The sequence below is a fragment of the Vespa mandarinia genome, chromosome 25, assembly GCF_050613455.1.
Source record: "Vespa mandarinia isolate Hongniang chromosome 25, ASM5061345v1, whole genome shotgun sequence".
Lineage (NCBI taxonomy): Eukaryota > Metazoa > Arthropoda > Insecta > Hymenoptera > Vespidae > Vespa > Vespa mandarinia.
Window position 1 is genome coordinate 917501 of NC_140834.1, and position 26629 is coordinate 944129.

The 26629-nt window shown below is 24.2% G+C and overlaps 1 protein-coding gene across 8 annotated transcripts in view; it reads left to right on the plus strand.

Moving 5' to 3' along the window:
* LOC118446623 (uncharacterized) overlaps positions 1 to 26629 on the plus strand; it is a 74425-nt gene that overhangs the window by 36105 nt on the left and 11691 nt on the right. For 2 of the 8 annotated variants that reach the window (XM_035877532.2, XM_085664269.1), the window contains 7 exons: positions 2915 to 3161; positions 4283 to 4381; positions 6766 to 6916; positions 9816 to 9899; positions 10402 to 10500; positions 12011 to 12046; positions 13005 to 13064. In XM_035877532.2, coding sequence (XP_035733425.2) covers positions 2915 to 3161; positions 4283 to 4381; positions 6766 to 6916; positions 9816 to 9899; positions 10402 to 10500; positions 12011 to 12046; positions 13005 to 13064 — 776 coding nt within the window. The other 6 variants (XM_035877547.2, XM_035877546.2, XM_035877545.2 and 3 more) reach the window with 6 other exon arrangements.

Consider the following 26629-nt stretch of genomic DNA (forward strand, 5'->3'; position numbering starts at 1 on the left):
TCTCTCTTTTGGTTCAATAGAATTCCAATCTAAGTACCAACGTGGAGATATAATTTTCTTGATAAAACTCGTTCGATAATCACGTCTAATAATTTTCTCTAAGCATTGAAAGGGATTAAATCTAAAATATAACATACATATACAGGGTCATTCAAAAGATTCATAGTTTCGTTGCAGTTTTCACGATTTGAAAAAGAATAAAAATTGAAACAAGAGTAAAGATAATAATAATAATTAGTCGAATTAGTCTCGAAGGAGTTTATTGTAATCATTTTTTTCTTTTCTTTTTTTTTTTTTTTTTTTTTTTTTTTTAATATTCGCTCAGAAACTTTTGAACAATTCTGTACACGGATTACGTTAAGGAGAGTGAAAGAGGGGATAGAAAAGGGAAATGGAAAGGTGGGGGGGGGGAAAGAAAGAAAGAAAATTTTCCGTGAATACAAGGAGAAAGAAGTTTTAGTTTCTGCCATTATTCGCAAAAGTCGCGGCCATTAATGTGATGCACGAACGATTTTGTTATTGGTCAACCGTGAAAAACAATGTCACGCCTGAATCGTTCCAGATATATATATATATATATATAGTATATTCAAGTTTCTTCCTATTTTATCATTTCTATCGTACGATTATACTGTAGTCAAGCTCATTAACATTTTTCTCTTAAGGAAAGAAAAAAAAAAAAAAAAAAAAAAAAGAAAGAAAAAAAGTTATAGAATCGTTTCTAAAAAGTAAAACAAAAAACAAACAAACAAACAAACAAATAAATAAATAATAAAATTATTAGAATTTATTATATAGAATTATTATATCGTAGTATGTTCAAAAAAATATCGTAAGGCCTCAAAAATAGGGGTCAGCACTGTATACATCTGAAGGCCCCAAAAGCATGATAATATTGTAGTACATTGAAAAACAAATCTTAAGGCTCACAAAAAAAAAGAGTTTCAAGTTCGAGTCTCCTCGTAAGTCCCAATTTCTTTTCTTCATCGATTTTATTTCTTTTTTATTTTTTTTTTATTTTTTTTAGTAAGAAAAAAAAATAATAATGCACTTACACGTGCACACAGTAGGTGTAAATGAATTATCATTATTCTTTTTCAATTAAAAATAAAAAATAATGCAAGTGAATTCTTTTTACTATTAAAAAAAAAAAAAAAGAAAAAAAGAAAATAATGCACATACACGTGCAAACGATAGATGCAAGTGCATCATCATTATTATTATTATTTTCTTTTTTTATTTTTGTTAACAATATGCGTATGCACATGTAAACAGTAGATGTTGGAAGATTATTAATTTTTTTGTTTTTATATGAATGAAAAAAAAATAAAAAGGAAAAAAAAAAATATAATAATGCACATGCACGTGCAAACAATAGATGCATCATCATTATCATTATCATCATCATCATCATCATCATTATTATCGTCATTATTATTTTTTGTCAATAATAAAAAGGAAAAGACAAATAATAATACGAATATCACACATATATATTCAAACATTAAATGTAATTATTATTATTATTAAACATTTTTCTTTTTAGCAATCTAAAAAAGAAATAATAATAATAATAATAATAATAATAATAATAATAATAATAATGCACATAGACGTGCACAAAGTAGAATCTATATTTGTATTCGTATAAACACGTATGTACGCATACTGACACATACAAAACCCGTAGACTTTATTAAAAACGTTTTTCACGTCGGCTAAAGATATATATCGAAACCGATAGAGTTATCAAACGTTTTCTAATCTTATCGATGCCGTTCCCAATGTTATGAGACCCGTCGATGTTAAAGTCAGTCAGGTGCAGGTATTATAGTATATATGTAGTTTAACTTCTTGTTCATAAAACTATGTATGTATTTATATGTATATATACGTATATGTATGTGTATGTATGTATATATGTATAGTTCTTTCTTTCTTTTTTTTTTCCTCTATTTTATTTTTTCTTTTTTTTCTTTTTTTCTTTTTTTGCAATTAATTAAGTGACAATGGAAAATAAAATGAATAGTTTCATCGATCTAAACGATTTCCTTGGTAAGATACCTTTTTCTTCATCTTATCGTTCTTTTATCTCTCTAAAAAAAAAAAAAAAAAAAAAATAAATAAATAAAAAATAAAAAAAAATAACTGGAAAATAATTGGTCCAGGGAATTTTTCTCTTCTGCCTTCTTTTTTTCTTTTTTCTTTTTTCTTTTCTTGCATCTTTTTGTGCTTTCTAATCGTTGCAACAAATTGTGATAATAATTGTTGATTGACATTTTGATGTTTTATTAGATAAGAAATAAAACAAAAGAAAAAATGAAAAGTGAACATGAAATGAAAGAAGAAAGAAAGGAAAGTAGTAATTTGATATATTTTCTTTTTTTATTTTTATTTTATTTTATTATTATTATTATTATTATTATTATTATTATTATTATTATTATTATTATTATTATTATTATCATCGTTGTTATTGGTATTAACGTTAGAATATAAAACAAAAATATATATATTTATATTATATATGAATGTAATTAATTTACTAGATTAATTTTTTTGTTATTATTGTTTTTTTCTTTTTTTTTTTTTTTTTTAATAAATATTTAAACTATAATTTTAAAAATAATATTAAATAATTTTGTATATGAATATATATATATATATATTTCTCTTTTCTCTTTCTTTTTAATCCAAAAAAAAAAAAAAAAAAGAGAAAAAAAGATTCGATCGATAGATTTTTTTTACAAAGATTAGAAAAGACGATGTTAGAAAATCGTTATATATATATGTAATAATAGATAAGACTATGGCGGCTTTAATAGATTAGAAATCTTAAGATATTGGAAAGTTTAGCAGATTAAATGAAGTTAATTGAAAAAGGAATCGATCATTTTGTTAATTTTTTTTATAGAACCAAAAAAACGTCGTTTCCATCCGCTAAGGGGATTGAGAAAAATTTTTCGAAGGAAAAGCCGTGGCCCGGCTGATGTACGTTTAGTATCAGCACCAGGTACGATCGGAAACGGAGAACGGGATAGTTCGGAATTGGCACGGATCCCGCGGGAAGATGTTACAATAAGACATCCTGCTGGAAGGGCCGAAGAAGCACGAAGTAGAAGTGCCAGCGAGCTATTAACAGACACCTGCGATCACGAGAGGTATATTTATTATCATATTTTTTTTTTTTTAATTATTAATTTTTTTTATTTTTTTTAGATATATAAATATTCATATTTATTATATATATTTTATATTAATATTTATTATATCTTTATTATTTATTATTATATTTTCCTTCCCTTTTTATATATATATATATATATATATATATATATATATTTAATTTTATATAAAAATAATTTATATATTTATAGTTCATTGTTATATTTTTCTTTTTTATTTATATATATATATTATATATATTTATATTAATATAATTTATATGTTCCTTATTTGATATATGAATATTTATACTAATATAATTTATATATATTTATGTTTATATTAATTATAATTTATATATTTATTATTTATTATTTATTATTTATTATTTATTATTTATTATTAATTATTATATTTTTCTTTTATAAATATATATATATATAATTTTATATTAATATGATTTATATATGTATATTATTTATTATATTATGTATATATTTATATTAATATAATTTATATATATTTATTACTTATTATTTTATATATTTATATATATTTATTAATATTACAAAAAAATATTTAAATATTTATTTCTCTTTTTCCATTTTTTTTTTTTTGTTTTTTTTTTTTTAAAGCGATTTAATTTTCTATCAATTTTATTTGTTAGAATAAATTCTTCTATAGAACATATTTTATATATTTATATTAATATACAAATAAATATTTACATGATTATTTCTCTTCTTTAATACTTTTTTTTTTCTATTTAATTTTTCTTTTTTTCTTTTTTTTTTTTTTTTTTTTTTTCAAAACAAATTAATTTCCAAACGATTTCAATTAATTACATAAAAATTCTTTTCATATCCTGTTCGTAATGATTGGACGAGAAACGATATTAATAATGATTTGCCAGTAGATGGTGAAGTGGGGTGAGATAGGGTGAAGTAGGTTGATAATGAAGGGGTGGGAGTTTTTGCAATAGGGAGGATAAAGGTGATAGGAAGGAAGGAATAGAAAATAATCAAATCTAATTAAAGGAAAAAAGATGATATTATTTAATTTCGTATAATTTAATTATACGAAAATATAATCATTCCTTGAAATATATTATTTGCAGCAGTAAAAGAAGTTCAATTTCTTCAATTACTTCGATTGGACTATCATCTCGAAGCTATAGATTGGTTACCCCGGTGAAGCCTCGAAGGTCCTTCAAGCAGTAAATATCTCGAATCGAAAATTCTTTTTTTTTTTTTTATCTATCATTCGAAAAAAAAAAACAAAATAAAAAAAGTAACAAAGCAATTATTTTTCTTTTTCTTTTTCTTTTTCTTTTTTTTTTTTCTTTAATTTTAATCGTTCTCTCTTCTTTGTAATTTTTTTTTTGATCATTTATTTATTTATTTATTTATTTATTTATTTATTTATTTATTTATTTATTTATTCATTCATTACAATTTCAATTCTTTAGAATTTTTTTTATTTTATTTATTTCTTTTTTTTTATATATATATATATATGTTTTTTTTTTTTTTTTTTTTTTTTCTTTTTAATTTATTATATTTCATTGTCGTATAGTGTCCTTTGAGAATTCGTCCTTGATCATTAATTCGTATTTGTACTTTGGTACTCTAGTCTCGTCCTTTCTTTTCTTTTTTCTTTGGAAATTTTTTTCCCAAAAAATTGAATTATTTGTCTTTTTCTTTCATTTTTTTTCCCTTCTTTCTTTTTGTTTTTATTATTTTTATTTCTTTGTCTCATTTTATTACTGTCCTAGTGTCCTTCGAGAATTTGTCCTTGATCGTTTGAATCCAGACAATCTGATTGGTTGATACACTCTGATCTTCTCTCGTTCTTTTTATTTTTTTTTTTTTATTATTATTATTTTTTTTTTATACTTAATTTCTTTTCTTCTTTTTTTTTTCGTTTTTTAACTTTTTCCTATTATTTCTCTCAATTTCTTTTTTATTTTTTATGTTTGTAATATTTTTTTCTTTTTTTCTTTTTTTTTGGATCACGTACAATCGCGTTGTCATTGATATCGAATTCTAATAATGAAAAAGTTCTAATCGGCCGAATTTCAAATTTTAATTCGTAATTGTATTTGTGCAAGTTCTTTTTTGTGTTTGTGTTCGTGTGTGTGTGTGTCTGTATTTGGGCCTCATTAGATTTTGTTTGCTACGTGTAAATAAATCATGCCTTTAGGACGGCATCGATCGATCGATCTATCGATCGTGGTATTCGATTTCTAAGGGTCTTATATTCTAATGTTACAACTGAGATCCTGGGCCCCCTTGACCTCGATTAGAACTGTAACATTTACATTCTCTTTTCTAACTATATTTCTAGAACTGGTTTTAATAGTATATCGATGAATTATTATTATTTTTTTTCTTTTGTCTAATGCAAAAGTTGTTCTGCTTTTTTATTTATTTATTTATTTTTTGTATTTTCCTTTTTTCTTTTTTCTTTTTTTTTTTTTTTTTTTTTTAATGAACTTTGCACCGCTTCGAAAAAAAAATTTCTTTCCACGGTTTTTACTTGTTTATAGTACGTTGATTATGTAAAATTTAGAAAGATTGGATTAGATTTATTTCCAGGAAAATATATCGTTCGCTTTGATCCAAACTAGTTTTTAGAATGTTTTTGTATATATATATATATATATATATTTTTTTTTTTTTTTTTTCTGTTTATTTTTTTCTAATACTATTACGTAATACGTAAATTTAGAACAAGTTAGAACGAATTTATTTCTGTAAAATTTACGAAATATTTGTTGAAATAATTGTATTCATTTTCGTGATATTTGTATATGTATATATATATATATGAATATTTTTTATTTGTTAAAAAAAAATTTTTTTTTTTTTTTTTTTAATTGTATTTGTATTAGGAAATATTTGTTCAAACGATTGAATTAATTTTCGAGATATTTGTACGTTTGTATTTTTTATTTTGTTTCCAATTTTTTTGTTATTTATTTCAGTTCTTTTTTTTTTTCTAATGCCACGTAAATTTAGAAAAAAATTTTAGATTAGATTTGTTTTAAGAAAATATTACTTCAATGATTGATTTCATTTGTTCGAATTTTTAACGTTTCTTTTATACATTCCGTATATCCCTAATTAATTTTTCTAATTAAAAATTAGAATTATATATTTCGTAAAAAAAGTCGTCATTAGTCATCAGCATATTCTTAAACGCTTTCGTAAATTTTGTCTAATCCATTGCAATTACCTAATGTTATTTCTAACACCATTGATTGTGTCACGAGTTACAAGAAAGAAAAAAAAAAATATATAAATAAAAAAATAAAAATTAAAATAATAAAAAGAAAAAGAATAATCATTTTATCAATTTTTTAAATGATTACAGTACCGTTTGTATTTGTCGTTTTTGGAAAAATGTATTTTTTTTTTTTTTTTATATATATATATTTTTTTTTTTTTTTTTTTTTTTTTTTTTTTCTTTAGAAAACAAATCGTAATTTATCATCATTATTATTATTGTTGTTATCGTTGTTGTTATTATTATTATTGTTATTGTTGTTATTGTTGTTATTATTATTATTATTATTTCTAATTCATTATTATTTTTCAGTGTATTTCTAAGAAGAAATGGAACCGAAGATTCTTTCGTAAAGTTACGAGGTGGTACAGGGAAATTGTCAGTATCTCACGACAGTGTTTTCCCAGGGGAGGTGCCAAATACTCGTCCTCTTTCCTCATTGGACAGTCTACCAGCCCTCGAGGTAAGTTCTCTTTTCTGATACGTTTAAAATTTTCAAATCAAAATTCTACGTCCAATCAATCACTTCGATATAAAAAATTTATCGAATATATATATCTGTTTTTTTTTCTTTTTTTTTTTCAGAACGAAATATTTCACTCGAAATATATAAAATTTGAATCAAGAGATTAATCAACAAATCCGATTAACGTTCGAAACATATTTAAATCTGCATTTAAACGCGAGATTTGGATTTTAAAATTTTGAAAATTATCAAAATCGATTTTAATTATGGTTAATAAATTTCTAAACTTCTAATGATACATACGTTTAGAATTGATTTAGTATTTTGAATTATTTCGATCGTTAGATAATTTTTGAAGTCTTTCTTTTTTTCTTTCTTTTTTTTTTTTTTTTTTAAAGCTGCGTTTAGAATTGACTTAGAAATTTTATATGTTGATTAGTGCAATAGTTAAAATTTCTTGAAATTTTTCTATTACGCGTTTATTAGAGAAAAGTTTAGAAATATTAAATATCGAATTGATATTCGTATTTCTAAGTTACGCTTAGAATTAATTTAGAAATTTGATATTAGATTAGCTTGGTTACGTAATCCTCGGTATCCATGGTATGTTTAGAATAAATTTAGAAATTGTAGATGGGATTAGTTCGTATGTAAACTCGAAAGCTTCTCTAAGGTATGTTTAGAATAAATTTAGATATTGTAAATACGATTAGTTTGATTATATTGTTCTCGACGTCTAAGTTACGTTTAGGATAAATGTAGAAATTTTAAACGAAATTATTTTGATTATATATAATCCCCAGGATCTAAGATATGTTTAGAATAAATTTAGATATATTATATAAAATTACTATGAATTATTTAATTTCTTTAAGTTTCTAAGTTATGTTTAATAGAACGAATTTATAAAAATTCTAGATGATATTAATTATGACTTTCTAAGGTATGTTTAGAATAAATTTAGAAATTGTAGATACGCTTAGTTTTTTTTTTTTTTTTTTTTTTTTTTTTTTTTTTTTTTTTTTAATATTATCTCGAACATCTAAGATGTATTTGTTTAGAACAAACTTATATAAGTTTTAGATGAAATTAATGATGACTTTCTAAAGGTATGTTTAGAATAAATTTAGAAATTATAAATGTTATTGGATTAGTTTATATGATATTGATCGTTTAAAATAGATTGAAACATTTTTAATTAAATCAATTTAATTTCATGAAATACTTAGATATTTTTTAGGATAAAATTTAAATAGTTCAGTTAATAACTCATACATAAAAACATATTATATATATATATATATATATATATGTTTAGAATAAATTTAGAAAGCTTAGATAAAATTAATTCGATGGTATCAGGTTTTGAGATACGCATTGGAATGAATTTAGAAAGTTTTAATAAAAAAATTAATTTAATTTCAGGAACTCCTATGGAGTTCCTATTATTTAGAATAAAATTTAGAAAGTTTAGATGAAATTAATTTAGTTTTTTTTTTTTTTTTTATATTTAACGATCTTCATATATTTGAGATACGTTTGGTATAAATTAAAGAAGAAAATGAAAAAAAAAGAAAAAGAGGAGTCATTTTAGCGATTAGAATCAATTAGGGTATTAGAAAATTTTTATAAAAGAGAAATATTTAGAAATGTATATTTAGAATTTGTCGAAGAATATTAAGAAAAGACTATGATTATTATCATTGTCTAGCTTGATTTAGATACGACCATTTAGTATATTCTAAGCACGTGCGAATCGAATTAAGACGGTTACACATGTCTTAGGATCGACTCGTGACTCGTCTTCTAATGTTCTATTCGCACGATTACACGATGACGAGATCCTATTTTACGTTCTAATCATTCTTACTTGTTGTTTACTTTTTAACAGCTATATCGATGAATTTAATTATAACTAATAGCGTCCATTCAATTTTTTTTCTTCCTTTCTTTTCTTTTTTTTTTTTTTTTTCTAATCAAATCACTTCCACGAATTGTTTACGTTTATTTTGCATGGTCATGATTAATAGGAGATTAGAATTTTTTTTTTATTTTGTTCTTCCTTTCTTTTTTCCTAATCAAATCATATCATGGAATCATTTACATTTATTATTTGCAGATAATATTTATTATATATACATTATATAGAATATGGCCCATTCAAGAAATATTTTTTGGGCCTACTCAAGAAAACTTTTGACCCATTTGAAAATGTTTGACTAAACCAAAAGAACTTTTGGCCCGCTTGAAAAAAATATTAAACTTCAGTCAAGATAACTGGCCCACTCAAGAAAATTTTTGGGTCCGTTCGAGAAAACTTTTGACTCATTTGAAAAATGTTTGGCTAAACCAAAAGAACTTATGGACTGCTTGAAAAAAATATTAAACTTCAGTCAAGATACTGGCCCACTCAAGAAAATTTTTGGGCCCGTTCGAGAATACTTTTGGCTCAATTGAAAAATCTTTGGTCCATTCGTGAGAACTTTTTTTTCCTGTCATTGAAAATTTTAGCCCACTTGAGAAAACTTTTCACTCATCTTCAATATTTTTGTTCCATTCAAGATAAAAATTTGGGGCCCGTATTAGACAATTTTAGCCCATTCAATGTCTCCACAATAATATCCACAAATATATCGTCATCGTTTCGTTTCGTTTCGTTCTGATAATCGAGGAAAGTCACGAAATAAAGAAAGTGTGTCTGTGTGTTTATATATATAAGTACATCAATACATACATGTATACATACATAATACATATATACATATATATATATATATATTTATATTTATTTATTCATTTCATTCACTTAACGTTTTCTTTGTTTCTACATATGTCTCCATATATATATCTCTCTATCTCTTTCTTTCTTTTATTCCATATTATCCAACGCACACAGCGACGACAAGAGAGGAAAAGCAACGAGATCGAACACAAAGACTATGCACCGTACGTAGTACAAAGGCACAGGATATCCTTACGAGTAAGTTTTATCGTTTCTTTTAACATATTTTTTTCCTTCTTTTTTTTCTTTTTTTTTTTTTTTTTTTTTTCTTTTTTTTTTCTTTTTTTCTTTTTTTTTCTTTTTTTTTCTTTTTTTTTTTTTTTTTTTTACTTCCCCAGCTCATTCTCTCTCTTGTTAGGGGGAAAAAAAATGCTCATTCGTTTATCTGTCAAACAATGTCGAAAAGTGTATTCATTTTTTTCTCATTTTATTTTATTCATTTGTTTGTTTGTTTTGTTATCGTTTGAGAATATTAAAAATTATTAATAAAATTATTAATAATTATTAATAATTCTTTGTGAAAAATTTTTCGATCGGATTCTCGAACGTTTGCGATGTTTATATTTTTTTTTCTTTTTTTTTTATAGTTATAAAATTTGTATCAAAATTTTTTTTCATTTTTCATCTTTTTTTTTTTCGTTTTTTTTTTATTTTTTTTTTTTCACTTTGTTTAAATAATTAAGAAGAATGCATTCGACAGGTACTCGAGCAAATAAAAACGGTCATAGAGAATCGGAATCAGCAGCAACAACAATCATCGACAATTTCATCTGACAATTCAAATAATACGTTGCAACAGGTGAGATATAATTGTTATTACTATTAATTGAATTAAAACAAAAAAAAAAGAAAAAAAGAAAGGAAGAAAAGAAAAGATAAGAAAATTTCTTCCATTTTTCTATACTTGAACGAACTTTCGCTTGGTAATATATACAACGTTGTTCCGCGTGGACGTCATGTCATAACTCATCGTTAGAATTGTGTACGTTTGGATCTAATGATAGGCAGTATTATTATCATATATATATATATATATATACATATATAGATATACATGTAAGTAAATATGTTAGAGAGCGTTAAAAGCGAAATGTAGAAACTTTCACCAACGAATCGAAAAGTCTAATATTGCTCGATTATTAATCTCTATATAATATCTCCCTTGGATTATTCATATTTCTATCTTTTTTTTTTTTTTGTTTGTTATTTATTATAATAAATCTCAAATCACATACATTTTTGTTTCTTCTTTAAATTCGTTTCTGCATCTTATATATATATATATATATATATATTTTTTTTTTTTATCATGTTTATTCATGAAATATTTATATCAAATCAATTTATATTCTATCAGTTTAATATTATATATACACATTCTTTTTTATTTATTTGTTTATTTATTTTTAATTTTATTTCGTACACATTTTCTGTGCTTTAAAATTCCATCTCTCTCCCTCTCTCTCTCTCTCTGTCTTTATGTAATATATATTTTTTTAATCTATGATATATATTTATTGTATTATATTCAATATATATGTTATATTTAATTTTATATATATATATTTTTTTTTATTATTATTTTTATATTCTTTAAAACCACGTGAATTATACACGTTATATATTTATTTGCATTGATATATTTATTATTAATATTATAATTAAGAAGGTTTATACAATTTTTTTTTTTTTTATTATGCAATATTCTCCCCTCCCAGGATTTGAACCTAATGAAAACTTTTGATATTATCAAAAATCAGATTTTGTATCTCGTGCTTTAAACCACTCACCCAAATCCCATCCCACGTGTTGCACGTCAATATATGATATTTATTGCAATTGATGCATATCCTATAAGAATTATTTAAATAATTTTTCATTTAATTTATTATATTTATTGCAATTGATGAATGTAGTATAAGAAATAGTTTTTAAATATTTTCATTTTTTATTTATCATATTTATTTCAAATATTTATTGCAACTTATACATATAATATAAGAATTTTTTTGAACAATTTTATTTTTTATTTATCGTCATCATCATTATTTACTTATTTATTTATTTAAATAATTAATTAATTAATTGATCATATTCATACATATATAAATATTTATCGATGGATTAATATTTTTATTAAAGTAATCGATCATAAAGATGTACTTATTTAACTTTTATGTATATATGTATGCATGTGTATGCATTTTTATGCATATACATGCAAAAATGCGCGCGCGTGTGTGTGTGTGTGTGTGCACGCGTGCATATATATGCATGTGTGACATCAGAAATCCGTTTTTGCGTTTCAGACTGCTGGAGAACGTTATCAGCAGGAAACCACCGAGGTGAGATAACGCGATTATAACACTTTAACATTTATCTATTTATTCGTCATTTGTAATAAATGTCAGTCAGTAATAAATCGTCCATTAGAGAAGTAAGATCGCGTCGGGTTTTTTATTTTTAGAAATTAACGAATTTGTCGAGCAATATTTTCTTTTCTCGTCTCTCTTTTCTTCGTTTTTCTCTTTTTTTGAAGTCTTCATTTTTCTTCACTAAATTTCATTGGTGATTCTATTTTTTTTTTTTTTTTTTTTTTTTTTTTTTATTATATATAATATTAAAATTTTAATAATAATATTACGTACATATATATATATGTGTAATAATAATAATAAATAAACGAATATATATTAATAATAATAATAATAATAATAATAATAATAATGATGATGATGATGATGATAATGGTGACAATAATAATATATAAAAGTATATAATAATAAATTTCTTTTCTTTTTTCTTTTTTCTTTTTTCTTTTTTCTTTTTCTTTCTTTTTTTTTTTTTTTCTTTTTTTTTTTTTTGAATTTTTTTCTTTTGTTATATATAATAAATTATTTTATTACAATTGAGGTGTGAAAGTGATACGAAATGAGTAAGAGAGAGATAATTATCAATTGTTGGAGGAGAATCGTTAAGAGTACTTTGCGATTATCTAATTTTGCATCTAATCGTTCGAGAAAATTGATGGTAAGATTATCGAAAACGTTTTGGTTGTTTGTCTCTGCCTTTCTTTTTTTTTTTTTTTTTAATCTTTTTTTAATTTTCTTTTTCTTTTTATTTATTTATTTTTCTTTTTTTTTTTTTATTTTTTTTATTTTTTTTTTTCTTAGTATAATAATCATATATAGTCTTTTATTAAATCACAAAAAGAAACATCCGTCTTATTATTATTTTCTTTTTTCATTTTTTTTTATTTTTATTTTTTTTTATTATTATTATTAATTTTTATTTCTTTTGCAGCATCATTTTGGAAATTACGACAAACCTGATAGGGGTGCGAACGATGAGAGCCATATCAAAGTGAGTAAACAAATTTTAACAGACAAACAAATTAATTAATTAATTAATTAATTAATTAATTAATTAATAAATAAGAAAAGGCTGAGAACAATGAGGAAAAGAAAAATGGAGAGAAAAAAAAAGGTATAAACGAACAAACGTCATCGTCGAAAAATATTAAAGAATCCCGCCTCTCACCCCCTACCTCCCCGTCGCCCCCGAAAAAAAGAAATTAACATAAAAGATCGTCGCGATCAATAGATAGAGGTCTACTTATGTAAAAAAAATAAAATCCCATCAAAAAAATTAATTAATTTTCAAAAACTTTTTACAAAAAAAAAAAAAAAACAAAGGAAAAAAAGAAAATTAGGTTTATAAAAAAATTTAGATTTCAATTATTTTTTTCTTGTTTTTTAAATAATAATAATAATAATATTAATAATAATAATAATAATAATAATATTAATAATAATAATAATAATAGTGATAGTAATAGTAAATAAATAAATTAATAAATAAATAAATATTTAAATAAACGATGATAAAAATAATAATAATAATAATAATAATAATAAAAGTTTCACTATGACGAAATACTTACATAAGAAAAATGACGTAAAGTGTGTAAATATGTTACATATTTTCTCTCTCTCTCTCTCTCTCTTACGTGTCCTCTCTATCTCCCTCTCCCTTCTCACCTCTCTTTCTCTCTCTCTCTCTCTGTCTTGTAATACCATAATGAATAAAATTCAATAAGAAAGGTAAGGTAATACAACAACAACAACAACATAGCTACTACCAAGAAAGAGAAATAGAAAGAGGAAGGGAGAAAGGAAGGAATATAAGGAAAAAAAAAAAAAAAAAGGAAAAACAAAAAAAAAAAAGAGAAAAAAAAAGTCAGATGAACGGTGATTCGACTGCCGTTTGAAACGCGTTTTACGTCCCTTTTACGTCCGTGGAACGTTCATTGTTCTGTTTCTCTCACGTTGGAACAAGTAGGCAAGCAAAGCAAACCAACCAACTTTGCATTGCCTGCCATTATTATTTCTGACTCCTTTTTTCTTCTTTTTCTTCTTTTTTTTTTCTTTTTTATTTATTTATTTATTTTTTTTTTTTTTTTGCTTTTCTTTCTTTTTTTTTCCTTTTCTTTTCCTCTCTTTTCTTTTGCCATTTTTCTTTTTTCCCTTTCTCTTTTTCGCAGCAAATCTGGATTTTTTGTACTCAACCCCCCAACCCATCCCAGCTCACCCCACCCTTTCTCGCTGTCTTTTTTTTTTTTATATTTTAATAATTTCATTTGAAACATTTTCCTTTAAAAAATCTTCCAAAGGGTTAAGAATTAAATGATAAAATTTATCTTTTAAAAGGTAAATTTTGATTTATATTATGAAATAATTTATTTGATTGTTTTTTTTTTTTTTTTTTAATTAGAGAGAAAGAGAGAGAGAGTGAGAGAGAAAGAGAGAGATTTTTAAATTAAAAAGTTTTTGTCGACAATTTTTTTTTTTGTTTCTGACGTGAATCGATTGAAAAAATGAAGTAAAAAATAATAATAATAATTTTTTGAGAATATGCTCATGTATAGACTGATATACAGTAGGTATTTTTTTTTTCTTTTTTTTTTTTTTTTTTTTATATTTATTATTCTTTGTCGTTTACTCGTCGTTGCGTTTTGCATAAATTCTGAAAATGAACGTCAACAAATAATGACGTCAAAAAACTTCGTAATATCCGTGAGAGAAGAAAGAATTGAGAAAACATGAAAAAAAAAAAAAAAGAAAAAAAATGAAGGAGGAAAAAAAAAAGAAGAGAACAAATTTGGAATTGAATGGCGTCACGGTTCGTTGATTTTTTGAATTTAAGCTCATTAACGTGCTGGAATGGGAACGGGGCAAAAGGCAAAGTAAGAGAGTCTCTTTCGAGAGTGAACGCGGAAACGAAACGTGTGCGACATAGCACTGTATTTGCGTGATATTTATTTTACCGTTACTTGGCCCGCGGTCTCTGTCTCTCTGTGTCTCTCTTTCTCTCTATCTTCCTCTATATGTTGTTAAGAGAATTAATCCAATATTATTAAATTATTGACAAATTAAAACAAAAAAAAATTTGTTTTTTTTTTTTTCTTATACATATGTTTATTATTTATTTTAATTTATTCGCGCGAGATCATATCAATAATGTTTTATTTAATTAATTTGTTTTTTCTTTTTTTTTTTTTCTTTTAATTTTGCACATAAAAATTTATTTCGTAAACAAAAAATAGTCATTCTTCAAATAATTTGTACCAATTATATATATATGTATATATATCGTTGATTGAATTATCCGTAGAAAATAGTTCATAATTTTGAATTATAGCTTTTGTCTTTTGTATGTATTATCAATGTCGTTGGTAAATTATCGACAAGTATGGCGTACCGATCGATAAATGTAGAGATCTATTATTAATTTATCGACAGAAGGTTAATCTATCGTTGATATGTTTAATCAATGAAATCTTTTTTGCAACATCTTTCATGATTTTATGAATTATACATACACACACACACATATATATATATATACAATTGTTAATTAATTATTTAAACGTTGATTTCATCGGTTTTGCTATAATATTTCTATTTTTTATATTTCTTTTTTAAAGTAAATACGTGTTATCGACCATGGTCGATAAATTACCAACAGATGAGCGGCACGGTCGATAAACGAGAAATCATTCTAACTAAATTATCGACAGAACGATAACTCTATTATAGATACATTAAATTCAATAAAATCTTTTTTGCAATAACTTAACGAGTACGTTTGCATTATTTTATAACTTTTACAGAACGTACGAAGTATAATAAAGAAATTTATTGATAATTAAATAAAAAAAAATTATTCTTATGTCACAAAAAAGAAAAAAAAAATTCGAAGAAAATCAATATTAATTATAAAATTGTATTACAAATTTTTAATTATTTATTTAAACATTGATTTCATCCATTTTAATGTCATATTTTTAATTTTAACTTTTTTTACAAATATTTATTATTATTATTATTATTATTATTATTATTATTATTATTATTATTATTATCTGAGCAAGTAGTATACTTTCCTCAAGTATTATTACGTAAAAGAATCTACAATGTTACGATCGACTTCTCTCAATCCTTTCGAAACGAGAAACCGACTTGTGCAATGATAAAACGGAACTATTATATCTCTTTTCTCTCTCTCTCTCTCTCTCTCTCTCTTTCCTTTTATTATTATTATTATTATTATTATTATTATTATTATTATTATTACTATTCTCGTCATAATCGACGGTCGTTGAGACAGGTCATTGATGATGACTTTACGAATAGATTTTGAAGTATGAAAATATTTTTTTATTCATTTTTTTCTCTTTTTTTTTTTTTCTTTTCTTTTTTTTTTTTTTTTTTCTTAAATCAGATCGTACGACAGATTTTCTTATCTTACGAAAAAAAAAAAATGAATAAAATAATGAATAGAAATAATCAAAGAGAGAAAGAAAACAAAGAAGGAAAAACATGTACCATTTTCTTTGATTGTGTTATCGTAAATCGTAAATGTTGACGTGGAAAATTTTGAAATTCGTAATATCTCCTACGTTTTTATATATTTAATTAAATAACAACAACAGCAATATTAATAATAATAATAATAATAATAATAATAATAATAATAATAATAATAATAATAATAATGGACGTGTAAATTATTTCATTTTAACTACAATAATTATTATCTATAACAATAATTATTTTTTTGTCGTACATAATATCATAATAAATATTATTATATTAATTTAATATTATTATATTAATATTAATTATATATATATATTACTATTATTATTATTTATTATCATTGTCATCATCATTATTATTATTATTATTATTATTATTATTATTATTATTATTATTATTATTATGATTATTATTATTAATATTATTATTATGTTGACATTAAAGTTCGAGTCCATAACAGCAGACATAGTTGTTAAGCCGGATTGATATTTACGTGGCATTTTGTTGCAGTCTAGCTTTCGTCATGGCGTTGCTTGCAAGGCCAAAGAATCCATATGAATCTCTGATTGAGATTTATCTTATTAATTCGAAGCATTATGTCTACATATAAATACACATACACATACTCACACACACGCACACACACACACAAAGAGAGAGAAAGAGAGAGAGAGAGAGAGAGAGAGGTACGTGCGTTTAAAAATTTAATTAAACAAATTTTTCTTAGATCAAAATCGAATAATTTGATTGATCATTTTAATTATAAACAAATTGATTATTTTAATTGTATAAAGAGATGATCTTAAAAAGTAATTTCTTTTTTTCTTTTCTTCTTTTCATTTCTTTTCTTTTTCTCTTTTCTTTCTTTCTTTCTTTCTTTTCTTTTTTCTTCTTCGTTCTCTATTCTTTTTTTCTTTTTTTTTTTTTTTTTTTTTTTTTTTTTATTTAATTAAAACGAATCCATTCCAATCGCGGCGTAAAAATAAACGAGAAAATTTGCAGCTCGTAAAAAACAAATTTTTTTTTGTATTTTTAATTTTTTTTTTTTTTCTTTTTTCCTTTCTTTTTTTTTTTTTTTTTTTTTTTTTTCGAAATGAAAATAGCGATTAGAGTAGCGCAGAAGTGAAGCGAGGAGACCAATTGGGGATTTAAGGGTTGAGTATGGGTCGTGGAGACGGGGAGGGGCTGGGGAAGGGAAGGTCGGAGTGGAGTGGGGGTAGAAGGATTCGAACGCAAACAAGTAATTAATCACGCTATTAATTACGACATTAATTACGTCACTTTAATTGAATCCGTATGAGCCTAATCAAAGGAGTACGATGGTTACGTAGTGAACGTGCGTGATTTGATTTATATAATTTAAAAGGAAAGAAAAAAAGAAAGAAAAAAAAAAAAGAAAAGAAAAAAAAAAGAATAATAAAAAAAAGAAAGAGAAGAAAAAAGGAAGAAAGATAGAAAGAGTATGATTCGAAAAGTCAATAACAAAATTTGATTCGTATCGTAGAAAATCGAGGAAACGAATTGAAAGATTGGAACGCGATAATTATGTTCGATAAACGAATGTTATAAAGCTTTAATCGCAAAAAATGGATCAAGGAAGCGTTACATAAATTTGATATTTCCTAGAATTATGTAAAGATTATTAAAAAAAAAAAATTTTTTCTTTTCTTTTTTTTTTTTTTTTTTTTTTTTTTTTTTTTTAACATTTCGATCATTCTTCCCTCGATCTTTTTCTCTTTTTCTTTTTTCTTTCTCCTTTCTCCTCTTTCTCGCCCTCTTTTTCTTTCTTTTTTTTTTTTTTACTTTTTTACTTTTTTTTTTTGCTTTTCCCCTCTCTCTTGCCTTTCCTTTTATTTCAATCTATTTTTTTGTTTTCTATTTCTTATTTTTTTTTTTTTTTTTTTTTTTCTTTGATACGAATTCGACACTTTTTTGAAAAACGAAAAAGAAAGAAGAAAAAATTTCATATCTATTATCACTTTAGATTTCATTTTATTTATTATTACATCATATTATATTATTATACGTCGATTCAATTATTGATTTTATTTTTTGTTTATTCACTTGTTTACCCACTTTATATCTTTACTTATTTATTTATTTGTTTGTTTGTTTGTTTTTTTCCTCATTCATTTATTGATTTTATTTTATTTCATCGATTATTTGTTTGTCGATCAATTTAATGATTTTATTTTATTTATCCATTTTGTTTACCCATTCATACCTTTTCTAATTCATTTATTTATTTATTTATTTATTTATTTATTTATTTATTTATTTTTTATAATAATAAATCTCCATAATCGATAATAATTCACGAGAAAGACGTAACATAATTTATCTAGAGATTCGTCGTTGTCCTTTGGCTCGTTTAAATATTACATTTAAATAAAAAAAAAAAAAAAAAAAAAAGAAAAAAATTCTAATCTAAAGATGACATAACAAAGTCAACGATAGCCTTAAATCATTTTTCCCCCGTTGGATCATTCAGTCGATTTCGACAACGACAAAAAAGGAAAAAGGAAAAGAAAAAAAAAAAAAAAAAAAGGAAAAAAAACGAAACCATAATCTCCGTTGTTGTTGTTATTATTATCGTGTCGTGTAGTTATGGAAGATTCGTGGAAGCATGGCCGACATTTTTTTTCTGTTTTTTTTTTTTTTTTTTTTTTTTTTTTTTTTTTTTTTTTTTTATCTCTTTCATTTTTTTTCCCCTATCGTATTATCTTCCTCCATTTTTCTATCTTTCGGGAGGGAAAAGAAAAATAGATACAATCGTAGCGTTTGTTAAGCAATCTTGATTATACTGAAAAGAGAGTGTACGTCTTTCTCTATTTATGTGTATATGTGTGTGTGTGTGTGTGTGTGTGTGTGTGAGAGAGAGAGAGAAAGAGAGAAAGGAGAACTTGTAGGTGAACGACATGATTGAGAAATCCAGTTCGAGGAAATAGTTAGAAAATGTATCTTTAGATACATTTATAATGGTTAGATAATTTAATTGCTCTTTCTTTCTTTTTTCTTCTTCTTCTTCTTCTTCTTCTTTTTTCTGCTTATTTATTCATTATTATTATTATTATTATTATTATTATTATTATTATTATTATTATTATTATTATTATTATTATTATTATTATTATTGTTCTTTTATTTTTTAAACTTTTGTTTTATTCCCATTTATTTTTGTTTTATTTCCTTTCTCTTATTTTTTCTATCGTTGAATTTTATGTATTTTATCTTCTTTTTTCTTTTTTCTTTCTTTTTTTGTAATTGAATTTTTATTTTTTATTTTTTACTTTTTTACTTTTTATTTATTTATTTTTTTTTCTTTTATTGAATTTTTTTCGTTTAACTCTTATAAACAATTTTGCTTTATATATATATATATATATATATATACATATATGTATATGTATATTAAAATAACAATAATAAAATAAAAATAAAATGATAATAATAGTAATAAAAAAAAAACATAATAATAATAATAATAATAATAATAATAATATAATAATAAAAACAAATATATATATATGTATATGTATATGTATATTAAAATAATAATAATAATAAAAAAATAAAAATAAAATAATATTAATAATAAAATATTTATAAAAAGAAATAATATTTTGTATATATATATATATGTATATGTATATATATATATATAATAAAATAATAATAATAATAATAATAATAATAATAATAAAAACAAATATATATATACATTAACGAAACAATAGAATAAATTCGTAGAAAGTATGGAGAAATAAGTATATACATATATATATGTAATTTACGATTATTTACGATTATTTACGATTATTTACGATTATTTACGATCTAACGATCTAGGATATCTTAAGAAGGAGAGACAAGATAACGGTTGTTGCTACTCATCTTGTTCTACAGCTGCCAGCTGTTACTATACCACACTCTTAGCGAAGTATGAAACCTTTCGTTTGCTTCTCTTCCTCTTTCACCCTCTCTCCCTCCCTCCCATCGTTCGTTCGTCCCTCTCTCACCCCCTTCAGTTAGAAACTCATCAAACTCACTAAACTCACGTTAAATCCATTCCTTTCAAATGTAAGAGATCTTCTAGGAACACGTCATTTAAATGAATTTCTCTCTTAAACTGAAACCTCTAAATTGACATATACATTTATACATACATAAATACATACATACATTCATACGTACATATATATATATATATATATATATTATTTATACAATATATTATCATATATATTTTTATATTATTATATATATATATATTTATATATTAGGTTGGAAACTATGAAACGGGCGTTAAATGAAAATAAAATAACTAAACAAAAAAAAAACCCGTTTCACAGTTTCCAACCTAATACTTATATATCAGATTGGAAACTATGAAATGGGCGTTGAATGAAGATAAAAGAACTAAACAAAAAAAAAAGCCCGTTTCACAGTTTCCAACCTAATACTTATATATCAGGTTGGAAACTATGAAATGGGCGTTGAATGAAAATAAAATAACTAAACAAAAAAAGCCCGTTTCATAGTTTCCAACCTAATACTTATATATCAGGTTGGAAACTATGAAATGGGCGTTGAATGAAAATAAAATAACTAAACAAAAAAAGCCCGTTTCATAGTTTCCAACCTAATACTTATATATCAGGTTGGAAACTATGAAATGGGCGTTGAATGAAAATAAAATAACTAAACAAAAAAGCCCGTTTCATAGTTTCCAACCTAATATATTATATATATATATATATCTAATAATTTTTATATACATTTTTTTACATAATGTTTACATACACTTTATATATATATATATGTACACATACCTAATAAAAAAAAATAAAAAAAAAAAAAAGATGGAAAAAGAAAGAAAGAGAGAAAGAAAAAAAAATGTTTACACAAATCTCATAACCAACTGCAACCATCACCACCCCCACCATCATCCCCCACCATCGCTACTACCACTTCTTCTCCCCCTCCCTCTCTCTCTCTTTCTCTCTCTCTTTCTGAAACAGCACACAATGTTCTAGTCTACCCACTCCCAAAACTCAGCAACGAACCTGCTTCTGCTTCTGCTTCTGCTGGCAACTTGAAAGGAATCACAGCGACAGTCGAACGATGCGTTTTCCACGTGCGACACGCGTTTCTATCCGCTAGAAATTTACACACACACACACACTCTCTCTCTCTCTCTCTCTCTTTCTCTCTTTATTTCTCTATCTCTCTCTATCTCTCACTTATACATACACACATACAAATACATATTACTCATAGACACAGATATTACTCGAATTTCATTTCACTCCCCTTTCGAACGCGAGTGAAGGGCTTCTTTCCTGTCTCCCCTTTTAATACACATACACATACACATACACATACACATACATACACACATATATATAGACATAAACATATACAAGGGAATCATATTAATACATAGAGAGAAAGATAGACGGATTAACATACACGTATTATATTTTATTCGTTCGATTGTATATCAGTTTTGTATTTGACGTGTCTACGTTTTCACGTATACGGTTTAACTTTATGTGTATAGGTTTATATATGTGCGTCCGTGTATGTGTATGTGTATGTGTGTCTATGTATATGTATATGTCTATGTGTGTGTGTGTATTTGTGGGTTTTACATTTGTGTGTATTTGTAAAGCCCATCGATCGTTCTAACTAAGAACGAAGGACGAAGTTGCTCAGTTGTAACGAATCTGTCGTTAGTAACACTGACCAAATCAAAAATTATTTCATCGGAGAAATATTTCGGTGGTTCGAGTTATATTATTTTATTTTATTTATTTATTTATTTATTTATTCATTTATTTATTTATTTATTTATTTATTTTTTCTCTCTTCGTGATTCTTACCTTCGTAACGCGTCGTTATTGCCTGTGTTGTTGTTGCTGTTGTTGTTTTTGTTTGTTCCTTCTTTTTTTTTTTTTTTTTTCCGCGTGTACTCCCTTTCTTTTCCCTCTACTTTTTTCTTTGTTTTTTTTTCTTGTTTTTTTTTTTTTCTTTCTTTCTTTTATTTTATTCGTCATTTTTATCCCCACCCTTCCCCGTCGAAATACGAATTTTTTGTTTAGTGTGGAGAGGCGTTGGGGAGGGTTGAGAGGAAAATTTACGAGTGCGTGCAACGAAGGATGTAATTTTTTTTTTTCTTTTTTCTTTTCTTTTCTTATCTTTTTTTTTTTTTTTTTTTGTAAAAAAAAAAAAAAGTTTCAGAGTGTATTCCAACGAAGAAAGTGTATTTCATTGGAAATGATCGAACACTTATTTGCTCCGTTAAATTTGATTTAATGGTGTTTAATGTGTTTAACCGAGGGCGGGGGAGAGAAAAAAAAATTAATTCGCGATCTCTTAATCAGAATTGAAAATTAATCGACTCTTCGTGTGCGCGCGCGTGTGTACTTATATATATATATATATATATATATATATATATATATATATATATAATTTATATATATTTTGTTTTGATAAGAAAGGTAAAAAATTTTAATCGCAAAAATTTAATCTTTTGCGATATAATTCAGTAGGATTAAACGAAATAAAAAGAATTCAACATCGACTGCGATTTTTTTCTAGCTAGGCAAGGGTGGTCGTGGGGAGGAGGAGGGAGGGACGGCGTGGCAAGGGGAGGGGTTGGTGGAAAAGGCAAAAAAAAAAAGAATTGTTTAAGAAAAAAAAAATTGCGCTCTTCGAGCGTTAAAAATTAAATTGCGCCGACGGAATGCTCTTAAAAAAAAAGAGAAAAAAAAATCATATTATTAATAATTAATTGAGCTTTCGAAGGGATTGAAAAAATTATTATTAAAAATTAATTATGCTTTCGGAGTGTTCTTTAAAAAAAAAGAAAAAAAAAAAAAAAAAAAAGAAATTATTAAAAATCGATTGAACTTTCGAAGTGATTTAAGAAAAATTATTATTAAAAATCAATTATGCTTTCGGATTGTTCTTTAGAAAAAAAAAAAAAAAGAAAAAAAAGGAAGTAAAATTATAAAAAATAATTGCACTTTCTCGAGTATATATATATGTGTGTGTGTGTGTGTGTATGTGTATTGTAAAAAAGTGTATTAAAAATTAATCGTACTTTTTAAACTTTATTAAAATCAATCGGTACTCTTTTGAAAAGTGTATTAAAAAGTAAGAAAAGAAATCATTAAATATTATTGCACTTTGGAAAGTGCATTGTAAAAAGTGGCATTAAGAATTAATTACACCTTTACGATGATTATTAAAATGAGAAATAAATTATCGTAATGCAATAACAGTGTTTTTGACGTATTAAAAAAAAAAAAAAAAAAAAAAAAAAAAGTAATCATTAAAATTGACCAGCACTTTTACGATGTCAAAAATTCAAAAATTAACAAAGAAATAAATAAATAAATAAATAAATTGTTAAAGATAATTGCACTGTTAGAGTGTATAAAAATATTTAATAATAATTAACAATTGAATATGAAATTTGATTAATAATTTAAATAATAACAAAAAAAAAAGAAAGAATAACAATAAAATAAAAATCAAAATCAAAATAAAAAAAGAATAACAATAAAATTTAGTTCACAAATTTATAATATAATTAACATACATTTATATTAATCATATATATATATATATATATATATATATATATATATATATTCTTTTTTTATACATACATATAATCATATATGTATTAATAAATATTATTGACCATATATGTCCGTATATAGATATACATATATAATACGTTCACTATCGATAATATTTAACCTTGCAAAAAATTCACGAAGCTCATAAGATAAAAAGATAAGATTACACCGAATTATCGATTTGTGCCTTTTGTAAGGTATACTTACGAAAGAAAGAAAGGGGGGGGGGAAATTATGAGAAGAAAAAAGCTAACAAAACAGAAAATTTTCATTCATATCTTATCGATTTGTTCCGCCATTTTGTGAATTTATGAGATAAAACAATCTCTCTAACCCTTTCTCTCTCTCTCTCTCCCCCCTCTCTCATTCTCTCTCTCTCTCTCTCTCTCACACTCATTTTTTCATACTCGTCGATCATTTATTGTTAGTATATAACCAACTTCAGGATAGAACACAGATATTAACAAGAACGCTACTTATTATGGTTAGTCATTTTTATGTTTGATTTTATGTTCTTTTTTTCTTTTTTTTTTCTTTTTTTTTTTCGACAAATTATTATTAAAAATTATTTTCTTTCTCCTACTCCTCTCTCTCTCTCTTTCTCTCTCTCTCTCTCAGTCACTCTGTCTGTCTGTCTGTCTCTTTCTCTCTCTCTTTTTCTCTCTTTCTGTCTGTCTCTTTTTCTCTCTTTCTGGCTGTCTCTTCTGTCTGTCTCTTTCTCTCTCTCTCTCTCTTTCATTTTCATTAACATAATTTTTCGTTCATCGATTTGTTAAATTTATTTCTATCATTGTCTTCGTTTCTTTCTATTATTTTTTTATTTTTTTATTTTTTTATCTTTGTCTCTTTTTCCACACCCCCCCCCCTTCCGACTATAATAATTTCTCACCGACGCCAATTTTTTTCTACTCTTGTTAAATTTTTTCGATCGATTAAAAATATTTCCTTCTTTCTCTCTTTTTTTTTTTTTTTTTTTTTTTTTTTTTACTTTTTATAATAATCTTTCGAACCTGTTAAAAACCTTTTTATCTCTCTCTCTCTCTCTCTTTCTCGTAATAATAACATACTCTATTTATCTCTATCCACTTATCTATCCATCTGTCTCTCTCTCTCTCTCTCTCTCTCTCTGTGTGTCTTTCTCTCTTTCTCTCATACTTACATTATTACATATGTATCGTTAAAATCTTTTAAAGTAGATCTCTCAAAAGTAGTCACTTTCTTCGTATCGTAAGAAATCGTATCGCGTGAAATGATTTGTTGTTTTATACTTCAGCCGGAAAGAGAGAGAGAGAGAGAGAGAGATAGAGAGATATATATATATAGAGAGAGAGAGAGAGAAAGAGAGATATCTAGTTAACCATCAAAACATCTCTTTCTTTGTCTATTTCTCTTTCCGTTTCGTTATGGCCGACTTAGTTCTGTTAATGGAATCTTTTAGTTTCGTTCGAATATCGGATACACAACGTTTTAGATCTCTCCGTTAAATATTTGTCCTTCTATCTACCTATTGTCAATTCTTTCATTTCTTTTTTTTTTTTTTTTTTTCTTTTCTTCTACTCCTTTTTTTTTTTTTTATTGAAATTTGAAAGCTGTCAATTTTAATTATTTAATATATATATATATATATATATATATTAATTAGAAATCAATAATTAAATGGAAAATCGATTTGTTAATAATTAATAATTAATAATAAAAATGAATAATTTCCGATAATAAATACATCGAAATTTTTTTAATTTATTAATTATATCAAATAATATTAATAATAATTCCAAAATTATATAAATCGAATAATTTTTATATTCATGAATTAAATTAATATATAATTAAATTCCACGATTAACATTAATAATTAATAATAATTAATAATAATAATAATAATAATAATAATAATAATAATAATAATAATAATAATACAAAAAAAAAGTAAATAAAATATTATTAATTCGTCGCATTGTATCGTTTAAAATTATAATTAATCGATTATGATTGTATCAAAAATATTAATCGATTACAATTACATTAGGAATAATTAAATTTTAACGATTGATTAAAAACTTATGTTATCATTGTTTCATTTAGACGACAGACTTATTGCTAATTAATAATTGCTAATTGAATTAAATTGAATTAAATTAGAAGAAAAAAAAAAGAAAAAAAAAAAAAAAAGAAAAATTACATAGTCGTTAACGGTATTCTTTTTTCTTCTTTTTTTTTCTTCTTTTTTTTTTTTTCTAAACAATACTAATGTTTAACGACAATAGGACGGAAATACGAGAGCGTGCCAGATTTCCAACATCATTCTAACGTCACATAAAACTATTACAAATGAACTTGGTAACACACACACACACACACATACACACATACACACACATAGACAGAAATA